Raw genomic sequence first — 12,518 nt, forward strand, 5'->3', positions numbered from 1 at the left:
TTGCACTCTACACCTCAATCAATAAGGCCAAATTCCTAACCTGCCCCCATCATATTCAAAGATTTGTCCATACACACCCATACTAACCTCTGCTACTGAATCTCTTTTAAAATCACTCTTCAAGGTAAAAATTGTTCTTAGTAGATGAATTAATAATCTTAAATCTGAAATCAATAGATCTCAGTTAGCCAAGGTACTATGGAATTTGAAATCAGGGCAGGTAGATGGAGGTAAGCAGCATGAATCAACCATGAACCCACTGAATGATAGCACAGGCTAGAGGGGCTGAATGGCCTGTCATTCCAACATTGGCTCTTTATGCAATGTAAACCCAACTTGGCTCTAAACCTAAAACCATCAACCTTCTTCCCAGGAGATAATTATTACAGCCTGAGTGCCATCAATAATACGAAGCTAACTTGGTTATATTAACCCCAGGAATCTGGCCTCAGAACTGCAGCTGTTTCTGCAGATCCCCTTCCTTGATTCTCAGCCTTGACAATTTGTCAACAATAGAAGTTACAAAGTGAACAAACCCTGACCAATAATACCTTGTTATTGACAATTTCACCAGGTGTGGGCCAGTTTGTGGTGTCACCAAAATCGCTGACCTGCAACAGAAAAAAAATTCCCTGTCAGATATTTTCAAACACAATCAGGCCTCAATTCTGATATTTTGACAATATCTAACATTGATTTATACAAAGAAAATTAGATTCCAAACTGACCCTGTCATTTCAACAATTCCGACAGAGGGAACAATAATCTCAATCAGTACCAGTCATCTTGACAATAGTCACTGATCTCAACAATCAATAACGTCATTCCATAAGGGGAAATGGTTGCGTAGTGGCTGACTAGTAATCCAGAGGCCCAGGATAACACTCTGGGGACATGGGTTCAAATCTTTCCAACACAGCTGGTGGAATTTAAATTCAATTAATAAATTGTGAATATAAAGCTAGTGTCACTAATGGTGACCAGAAATTGATCATTGATTGTCATTAAAACCCATCTGACTTGATAATGTCCTTTAGAATAGGAAATCTGCCATTCTTACCTGGTTTGACCTACACGTGACTTCAGTCCCACAGCAATGTGACTGACTTTTAACTGACCTCTTGAAAAGGCCACTTAGCAAAAAGGGCTGGGCTTCAAATGCTGGCCTTGCCAATGAGGCGCACATCCATGAAAGGAAAAAACTATTCATTCTGGATGGAAGAACAGGGGGACTGAATGTTGCACTTAATCTAGTAAAACACCATAAGGTGCTTCACAGGGGCACTATCAACAAACCATAATGTGTCAAGTCGAATGAGTTCCGCTGTGATGGCCTGACCTCCAACACCAAGCAGAGAAAGTTCCACCAGAACCCTTCCCCAACCCCATTATAATTATAGATTTTGCACAATGACTTTTTTTTAAAAGGGGGTTTTGCAAGAGCTGAATGAACCCTCAAACACTGAAATTTATGTGTAACCAATGTACATGTAACTTAGAGGCAATATGGGTATGAAAAACTGGTTTGCAAGCTGGTCATCTTTTGGTGATGCCTATCCACTTAGAAACTGGGGAACAGGTCAACAATTCACATCTGTTTCCAAACACCTGCAATTCCACCCTGGGATCCTCCTCTGTGGCCAGAGTCAAAACCCCAGACATCAGTATCCCAGGCCAACACAACACATTACACCCAAAGTCCTTTCCCCTCCCCTCTGAAACATTGAGAGCAAAGTGAAATTAAAGCTGTTCTGCACTTTGGAGTGTGTGCGTCCAATAACATGCAGACAGAATGGCTTGTAATGCCCAGAGAAATATTGCTGCAATGTGTACAGGGACCATCTTGTAGTGTTAGCTTTTGTCCCATGCAGCTGGCTACTTGAAAGCTGGCAGAGCTAATTTTGGATTCCCATGGGTTTGGTGCTGATAGGCTCATGGAGCAGGCGGAAGAGGAGAAAGTGACACACAGTAAATAATCAGGGCAGTATTTTAAGGCACCATCTCTGCAGCAGATAAATTTAGCTCTCACTAAAGAGGACACTGGGAGACTGCAACTTCTGAGCGCAAAGCATTCAACATCAACATGTAAATTCCCCGTCAGTCCAGAATACTGACATCAACAGTGTAAATATAGCATGTAATCACTGTGCTTCTAGATACATTTCCCAAATTATTTTATTACTTTGTGTTCAAATCTTTTCCCTCACACCCAGTTCTGTCAAAGGTGTCAATCATCCTGGCATGAAGTAGCTCTATGTTTGCACATCACATAGCCAATTGTTCAGCCCCATTCCATTTATGCTTAATGGAAACAGCATTTAAGAAGCCACTGCAAAACCATCAACTTCAATCTTCCCCAATTGATCATGCAGAGGGGGCTGGGGAGATATACGACACGTTAATGTGACAACCCCTACATCAATACATTTGTCCAACCATGTTTACTGCAGAAATCTGAATCCGTGATGGTGCAGGAACATTTGGTTGAAGGTAAACTCTACAGGGAGGATCCTGGGTATTCCTGTGAGACATTCAGCACAAACTACCTCAAATATCCAATCACAATTTGCATTAATAGTGTCTTTAACAGTTTAAAGAGGCTGGGGGTGAGGCGAAGCGCGGAGCACGGGGGAAAGGGAGGCACGGAGCGCAGGGGAGGGAGGCGCGGAAAGCAGGGAAGGGAGGTGAGGAGAGCAGGGAGGTGTAGGGAGGGGGGGTAGGTGAGGCAGCGAGGTTGGCATGACACTCCCAGTGGGGACACCCAGTGAAAGTGAGGGACAGGAGCGAGTGAACAAACTGCAGCTTAGGAATCCAGGTCAATTCATTTTTCATGTTACAGTTCACTTTGCTGCTATTTTTTAAGCGATGATTGTAACACATGATAAATAGCTGCATCATGTTAAAAACAGCACCAACAGACCACATCTGCCATCTATTGTCTACATTCAAACAATTACAACAATTCAAAAGCGACAAATTAATGTAAAACATTTTCGAGATCCTATGATTGTGAAAGGCACTTTGTTTTCAATTTGCTCTCTTGGAAACATCTTAACAAAGATCACAAAATACAGCAACTGCTCAAATGGAATCAGACACTGACAATTATAGAATCCCTACAGTGCAAAAAGAGACCATCTGGTCCATCAAATCAGCACTGACTCCCGAAAAACATCCCACCCAGGCCATCCCCTTCTCTCTATCCCCATAACTCCACACATTTACCATGGTTAATTCACTGAACTTCACATCATTGGACTGTGCGAGGAAACCAGAGCAACCTCAAATATTATTTCAGCAAAAACAAGGCCAAAACAGATCCTAGGTCCTTGTTATGTTTCTAAAGCAGGGTTTCCCAAGCTTTGAGCCACTGAACCCCCAGAGACCCCCAGGTGCATCAGGGAACCCTGAACATTCCCACAATGTTGGCGTCCCTTTTTTTGCCATGAAATAGGCACAAATACAAATCAAATGTTAGTAAGTCTTTTTGATCTAGATCTGTGCGTACATTAGGATTTAAAAAGAGACACAATCACAAATACATTCACCAGCTACTTGGTCCTTCACATTAACCCCTGTCCAAGCCATCCTTCCATGGCCCCTTAACGTTAGTCCCTGGAAGTGGTACCCATCTAGGGATCAGGTAATCTAAAACATTTGGGATAAAGACACTCCCAGCCCAATTAGTTCTACAATATCCACCTCACTAACATCTATGTTAAAATTGAGAGAGCTTCGACTCCCATTGAGAAACCAAGCAATAGCCAAATGTAGGATTATACCGTTTAGCTGATGTTCATTCTCCTCCATCACCATCTATGGGTATGTCCTGTCCCATCAGGACTGGCCCACAAGAGGCAGACACTGTGACAACGGATGAATGAACACCGCTCGACAGTCACCAGGCAAGACTCTTCCTGTTGGGGAACACCAGCAGTCACGGGCATGCGGCCTCTGATCTTCGAGTAAGCGTTCTCCAAGACAGCCTTCACAACACACAACAGTGCAGAGTTGCTGAACAGAGACTGATAGCCAAGTTCCGCACACGAGGACAGCCTCAACCGGGATCTTGGGTTCATGTCACACTATCTGTAATCCCCACGGCTTGCCTGGACTTGCAAAATCTCACTAACTGTCCTGTCTGGAGACAATACACATCTCTTTAACCTGTGCCTAATGTTCTCTCCACTCTCATTATCTATACCTTTAAGACTTGATTAGCTATAAAGACTCGCATTCCAATCATTATTCTGTAAATTGAGTTTGTGTCTTTATATGCCCTGTTTGTGAACAGAACTCCCACTCACCTGACGAAGGAGCAGCGCTCCAAAAGCCAGTGGCTTTTGCTGCCAAATAAACCTGTTGGACTTTGGCCTGGTGTTGTGGGACTTCTGACTGTGTTTCCCCCAGTCCAATGCCAGCATCTCCACATCATGTCTACTCTCTCTCTTTGCAGACGCTCAGTGAGAAGTCTTATAGCATCACATTGGGGTCCAGCAGGTTTATTTGGTAGTTTATTTGAAGGAGTGCTGCTCCTTCATCAGGTGAGACACTAAGGGACTCACCTGATGAAGGAGCAATGCTCTAAAAGCTTGTGGCGTTTGCTACCAAATAAACCTGTCGGACTTTAATCTGGTGTTGTGAGCTTATTGTGTCCAACAGAGGTAGTAGCAGTGATATACCATCAAGAGGCAATCATTCTGGGAGTTGCAACAGCAACTCCAGGCCCCCATGAAGTCCCATAGCATCAGGTCAAACAAGGACAAGGAAACCTCCTGATGATTACTACCTATTATCCTCCCTCAGCTGATTAATCAATACTCCTCCATGTTGAACACTACCAAGAAGCAGCAGCAAAGGCAAAGAATCGAACAGACTTCAATGTCTACCATCAAAAGTGACTTGACAACATCATGGGACTTGACTAGCTCCATCAGAAACAGAAAGCTCTGACAGACAGAGCCTGCAGGAACTGGTGAGAGAATAACAAATGGAAAACCTATCTTTTTTAAATTCATTCATTCATGGAATGTGAAGGAAGCAGTAGTTGCCTACTCCTAATTGCTGTTGAGAAGGTGACAGTGGTGAGCTATTTTCTTGAACTGCGAGAAATGAGTCCATATGGACTCAAAAGCATTTTAGTAAACAAGTCCCAAGTTTTTAATCCTCCAGCAGTAAAGAAATGGCAATGTAGTCCATTCCAAAACTGAGAGAGATTTGGAAGGGAGCTTACAGGTGTTGGTGCTCCCATGTGTCTGCCATCTTCATCCTTGATCTTGTCCTTGCCAACCTACCTGTCCCAAATACAAACATCCATGACATAATTGCTAGGTGCTCCTTGTAGATGCCAAGTCTACTGTTCAAACTGAGACACACTCCATTGTCTTGACTGGCACTATCCCCATACGAAGCAAGAAAATTCAGAGTCGACTGGGAAAACCAAATCTGGATATCCATGAAGTTGAGTGGGTTATCATCAGTAGCAAAAATCATATTTAACCACAATGTGCAACTACTCTTTACCATCAACATCAAGCCAGGGGAGAGGGCCAATCTTTTGTCTTATTCTTTCATTGGATGTGAGTGTCACTGGTAAGACCAGCAACTGTTGCCCAGCTCACCAAGGAGAGAAAAGCAGACAGGGGGCAGCAGCAGGTGTACCCAAACATGAGGTGCCAGATTGCTGGAGCTATAACTAGCACTACACCCATGCTACATAGTGGATGATACAGATAGGGGTGAAACATCCCACAACCAACAGATTAGATCAAAGTTCAGAAGTTCTGTCACATCCAGTCGCAAATGGCAGAGACAATCCAAATAATTAATGAACACAGGAGGTTCTATGAATATCTCCATGCTCAATGATGCTGGAGGTTGGTATTCGCACATCCTCAGGAAGAAGTGCCAAGGGTCCGATCCATGTCAGCTGCCATCTGAGCTCCCAAAATAGAGATGCTAGCCTTCAGCCAATTTGAATCATTCAACCCAATGTCAAGAAAAGCCGAGCAACAACTGAGTCCTCACATCCTAACTGTAACGTTGAAGATTTGTGCTCCAGGACCAGCCATGCCTTCACCCAAGCATTCCAAAACACTGACAAAAACAGTGTCCACTCGACAATGTGGAAAGCTGCCCCGGTAGATCCTGCCCACAAACAGCAGAACAAATCTATCCAAGTCAATTACCATCAGGGCTCAAAATAGAACAAAGAACAAAGAACAAAGAACAACCCAGCACAGGATACAGGCCTTTCGGCCCAACGAGCGCGCACTGCCCCTTCAACAAAGCATTTTCCTACACCTACCCTGCCACGTGTGTATGTGAATGGAACCCCTACGGTAGACAGGGACAGTGGGAAAATTAACCCTTAAAAGCCTCTTAACAGTCCATGAAAAAGAAAAAAAGGATGGAAAATTCAAAACATTGAGAGAGAAATTTCCCCCATACAGATGCAGCATCTGTGATGTAACTGCAAATATTTAGAATATTCTTAAACACTAGCAAGAGGCTGAGGAGAGCCAAGGAAGCCAAAGAGGTTGGATGAGGCAGTGGAGCATGACAAGGCAGCTGGGGACAAGAGGCCAGGGAGAGACTGGAGCAATGAGGCTGGGTGAACCAGCAAGGAGTAGCACCAAGTGAGCAGAGAGTGGTGAGGTGGCTAGCAACAGATGTCAGCATTTGACAGAAGCTTGCATCAAGGAACACTTGAAAAATTGAAGTCAGCAATGATCAGGGAAAAAAAATTTCCATTAGTTGGACTCACGGTGAGCAGCAAGGAGGGTGGCTGTGAACATTGGAGGTTAATCACCCCAGCACCAGGACATTGCTTCAAAAGCTCTCTAAACTATTGTCTGAGAATTCTTCATCAATCATCTTCCTTCTATCAAAGCTTGCTGATGATTGCAGAGCGTACTGTTCTATTTGCAACTCCTCAGATACTGAAGCAGTCAGTGCCTCCACATGAAGCAAGGGCTGGACAACATTCATGCCTGGCCTGATAAGTAGCAAATAACATTTTGTGCAGTACAATTGCCAAAGAATGACCATGTCCCTGTGACACTAATGGCATTTCTATTATCAAATCCTCTACCATCAATATCTAGGAGGCCAACATCTAGCAAATAAACTGGATCAACCACATAAACACTGTGGCTACAAGAGTAGATCAAAGGTAGGGTGTTTTGTGTTCTGAATCATCTCCTAACCCTCCAAATCTTTTTCATTTTCTAAAGACACAGCATGATGGAATATTCTGCATTTGCCTGGAGGAGTGCAGCTCCAACAACGCTCAAGAAGCTCAACACCATTCAGGACAAAGTAACTCCCATGATCAGCACCTCATCCTTCACTTTAAACATGCACTCCCTTCCAAACAAGCTCATAACTGATTTGTATCATCTACAAGATGCAATGCAACAACTCACCAAGAATTCCCCAACAACCCCTCCCAAACACATTATAACCCCCTGCCATCTAGGACAAAGGTAGCAGATATATTTACATACCAGCACCTTCAAATTCCCATCCAAGCCACACAATACCCTGATTTGTGGTTTTATCATCATCAACTGGTAAAAAATCCTGGAACTCCCCACTTAAGACTACAGGAGGACCTTGACCAGAAAATTGCAGTTCTTCTAGGCAGTTCAGCATCACCACCTCCTACAGTAGTGGCTGGCACACACACATAGAGAATTAGCCCTAAAGCATAGTTTCTGACATTAATGTTCAAAACTGCCATGAACTTCCTAGCTGACCCAGTGGGATGAATTAGGAGTAATTTACACACTGTATCCAAAAGCATCACCCCAACACTAGAGCTGGCAACCACACAGAACTAGCAGAGTTGACAAACTCAGAATCGAGAGATCAACTTCTATATATAGTAAGGGGAGACCATGAAGAGTTGGTGGAGTGAGAACTTTTAACAAAGAAAACCCAAAATAAAATTTTAAAAATAGAACATGAAAGTTAGTTGCATTTACCTTGGCCCCTTTCTTTGGTCTTGGGTTCCCTGCTTTGACGACTTTAGCTGGTGCTGGCATTTCTGTAAAGGAGGAAAAGATGAACACCATCAATGTTTATTCAGTCACACCTGGCCTGAATATTGACTGCCAATTGGCTGACAGCTGCCCTTGATTGTTGACCCAGGACAGGCAAGATCAATCGAGGACCCCAGGTGATGGCATAGGGAGGCTGTGACCTCACACTGGATTCAACCATAGCCTGTGGGGGAACATTCAGCATCCTATAAACAATCACCCTCCCCTTCATACTATTCCCATCTGCAATACCTTCCCTGTCCCCTGTGCACCACCTGTCCTACCCTGACCCTCTTTTCCCAACACAATACCTCTCTCAAAAGCTTCCCTCCATTTTCATTTCCCTCCACTTTCTCTTCACAACATACCTTCCTTCCTCCCACCCCATGCAAGCAAACTTCATATCCCAGAGGACAGAGAAAACTACTGACATGAGAACTGCAGTAAACTTATGTTTGCTTTTTCACCCTTGCTCATACATTACTGTTATTATTAGATGTTTGTATCACTAATTTTCTACAGGCTGGGCAGATGCTCACCTTGATGCAAGCTCTTGCCTCTTTCACGCTCTCTCTCCGTGATGCAAAAGCTTAGGAAAGGTACAGGCATTGTTTACCTGGAACTAAGTGCCTCCCAGGGCCATACCACTTCGAGAAAAGGTCTCCAGGCTAGGCTGTACCCTGGAAGCAGGGCTCCAGTAGGCTGATGGCACATATTCCAGACACCTCTGTCCTCACTGAGGCGTCTTCTGAGCTCAGAAAAGGTGACTCCTCATTGGCCAGAAGTGCAATGATGATATAATAATCAGTGTTACAGCAGGAAATGAACTTTAACCCCAAATGCGTAGAGACAAGACAGCATGTCAGAAATCCAGCTCAACACATTACTGAGTGAAAGCCAATTTCGCTGACGATTCACCAACCATTAAAATAAAAAAAACTGAAAACACCAGACATGCAGCAAAGCAACATATCCTGAGGAATGTTAGAACTTGGAGGTGCCTGAATAGCCACAACAGTTTCTCACTGGATGTCTTTAACAATTTATAACTTCTTCCTCTCCCTTTCATTCAAACAATGCTCACAACTGAGAATACAGAAAAACATTAAGAACTGTGAAACAAAAACAGAAAATGCTGGAAAATCTCAGCAGGTCTGATAGCATCTGTGGAAAAATAGAGCCAACATTTTGAGTCCAGGTGACCCTTCATCATTAACAACTGTAGTGTCCGTACTTTCTATCCATAATGCACCATAACACAATGCTTGCTCCCACATTCTAACCCAATGTTCTTGCCTATTCCAACATATAACCAATGCTCACTTGTCAAATTTCATCCACATTAACTCTCACACCACAAAAAAAGTCAGAATCAAGAGCTCGATATAACCTTTCTTAAACCAGCACTGTGGTTTTTTTTCACAATGACAGCATCAAGATGCAAGTATTTCTGGTGACTAGCATTCTCTCATACACCTTAGATAATCAAATTTCACTCCCAACCCACTGTTTTGAAGTACTTATTCCACATTTGCAATGGTCTTCACGTATGAAATTTGGTCACATTGGACTGATATTGGAATGTTGTACACAAAAGATACTGTACAGGTTAATAAGTAATATGTTTGACAGATACTATAATGGTTAAACTAAGGTTACAATAGTTGTCAAAGCTACCAAAAGCAGGGCTGAATGGAAAACTCAAGCAACTGAATGTCAGCAATATAACATTTATGCAGTACCTTTAACATAATAAAATGTCTCAATGATTTGCAGGAGCAATCAAGCGAGACACATTAGGGCAAGAGATCAAATGGTCAAAGAGGACATCTGAGGTGGTGAAAAAGATGGAGGCACTTAGGGGCAGAATTCCAGATCTTGAGGACGAGCCAGCCTACGGCATGATCATTAAATATGGTGATTAAAATCATGGATGCACTAGAGACTAGAATTGGAAGGTCATAGAAATCTCAAAGGTTTGGAGGCCTGGTGGAATTTGCAGTGTTGGGGAGGGACATGCCACACGGGACTTGAAAACAAACGAAAATTCTAGTGTTGCTTAGAATGGGAATCAAACTATGTCACTGAGCACAGGGTTTACTGGATTCGGTGTGAATTAGGATATGAGCAGCAGTTTTGGATGACCTCAACTCCAAGGAGGATGGAAAATGAGACAGACTAGAAGGGACATTTGAATAGTTGAGGCTGGAGATAACAAGATTGGTTTTCTGCTTTTCGCTCAATCTCTGTATTTTAAACATGCAGCAAAATTTCAAGTTATTTCATTTGTTTTATATCATTTTAAGTCAAGGATGAGAACAGCCTCCAAGCATTTACTCGCAGTTGCTACTTCATACTTCACCGCATTTGCGAAAGGATATATTGGCCTTGGAGGGAGTGCAGTGAAGGTTCACTAGGCTGATACCGGAGATGAGGGGGTTAGCCTATGAAGAGAGATTGAATAGTCTGGGTCTGTACTCATTAGGGTTTAGAAGGCTGAGGGGGGATCTTATAGAGACATATGAAAGATAATGAAGGGGCTACATAGGGTAGAGGTAGAGAGATTCTTCCCGCTTAGAAAGGATAGCAGAACTAGAGGTACGGTGTGGAGTTCAGATCGGAGTTGAGGAGGAACTTCTACACTCAAAGGGTGGTGAGTCTCTGGAATTCTCTGCCCACTGAAGTGGTGGAGGCTACCTCGCTGAATATATTTAAGTCATGGGTAGATAGGTTTCTGATAGACAAGGGACTTAAGGGCCTTGGGGAGAAAGCGGGAAAGTGGAACTGATCCACTTCAGATCAGCCATGATCTTGTTAAATGGCGGGGCAGGCTCGAAGGGCTAGATGGCCTACTCCTGCTCCTATTTCTTATGTTCATACATAGCTTTTATTTCATTTGTTAAGAAAAGTTGTGATGTCAGCATGGGACTGGAGTCCAAGTGTAGGCCAAGCCAAGTTCCCTTCCCCAACAGGCATTAGTCACCTTCCTAGCTTTTACAACCAATCTGGCAGATTCGTGACCATGCTTTTGGTATCCTCTCAAGGTATCAGATTTCAATTTCACAACTTGCCAGAGGGAAGAGGCAGAATAGCTGAGGATCCCACAGGAGGGAGATAAAAATGCAAGACCATTGTGTCCGTAATTAATAGCAGGTTAGTTGTGAAGACTCGCATTCTAATCAGTAATCTGTAAACTGTGTGCGCTGTTATATGCTCTGTCTGAGGCCAGAACTCTCCATTCACCTAACAAAGGGACAAATCCCGAAAGCTTGTGAGTTTACTAGCAAATAAAATTGGTTGGACTTTAACCTGATGTTGTAAGACTTCTTACTCTGTAATTTAGGACAGAGAGGAGGACTAAGTTTTACTGTTAAACAGTGGGCTGTGAGGCTGTCAGATTGCAGCACAGATTACGACTATATTTGAGAACAGTTTGGACAAGAAATTAAGGGAACAGGAGATGAAAGGATTGGGGAAAACAGTAAGTACAAATCTGCTCGTGTGGAAGATAAACCAACGTAATAGTTGGATCAAATGTCTTGTTTCCTTATAGCTGTGAGAATTTAACGTTATTACGCTTTGTAATCCCGTCCACTGGGATAGTAACTGTCACCATAACTGCATTGTAAACTTGCCTAATCTTTTGTTTCTAACAACACCCCAAACCTTCCCCTCCCCATAACACTCACCTACCATAGGTTCTCTGCACTTCTGCAACAGTTTTTTTCTGCTATCCTGCAGTCATCACTTCCCTTGCTTACTCTGCAGTAATATTCTGGGTTTATTCCCCTCTAATTTCTCCTCAAAGCCCACCCATTTCATACTGCATTTCAGTCCTGTTGCTCCTTCTGTGCCTGCTCCAATTTATCAATTTGTTTATAGCCTGATGAACAGAGAATTGTGTTATCAATCCACAAGATGTTACAGGCACTGCTTCTGATCTGTTAAACATCTCCAGGATTTACAAGATTTAAACAAGGCAGCTGTTTCCCTTTTAGGCACAGAGAGATTAAGGAAGGGAAAATGAATCACAATACCCAACTGGAAAAGGCACCTGTGTACCTGTTATGTGATAACAATCTAAAGATCTGCCATAATATCTTTAGGCACTCACCACTAAACGTCATGAATCATGAATAAAGTAGCAAAGGCCATCAAAGAACAACTTGGCCTGTGTGACTGAATCTCAGTGCAAGTCAGAACAGGGGGAGGGAGTCACAGAATCACCAACAGTGCAGAAGATGCCACTCTGCCTAGTGTATCTGCAATGGTTCTCCAAATGAGTATTATGATTTAATACCATTCTTTTGCCTTTTCCCTGTACCCCTGCACATTTTTTCTATTAAAATTTTCTTACAGTTGATAATGGTTTCATAGTCATCAGTTGACCTTTAATTCTAAATATTTTATTGAATTCAAATTCCAGCATCTACGTGGTGGAATTCGAACCTGGGTCCCCAGAAAATTAGCCGA

General features: G+C 43.0%; 1 protein-coding gene across 1 annotated transcript in view; it reads right to left on the reverse strand.

Moving 5' to 3' along the window:
• Positions 1-12,518, reverse strand: part of larp1 (La ribonucleoprotein 1, translational regulator) — a 120,602-nt gene that overhangs the window by 60,241 nt on the left and 47,843 nt on the right. The window contains 2 exon segments of the mRNA XM_080201303.1: positions 552-611; positions 7,989-8,050. Coding sequence (XP_080057429.1) covers positions 552-611; positions 7,989-8,050 — 122 coding nt within the window.

The sequence above is a fragment of the Carcharhinus amblyrhynchos genome, chromosome 13, assembly GCF_965287045.1.
Source record: "Carcharhinus amblyrhynchos chromosome 13, sCarAmb.v2.hapA, whole genome shotgun sequence".
Classification (NCBI taxonomy): Eukaryota; Metazoa; Chordata; class Chondrichthyes; order Carcharhiniformes; family Carcharhinidae; genus Carcharhinus; species Carcharhinus amblyrhynchos.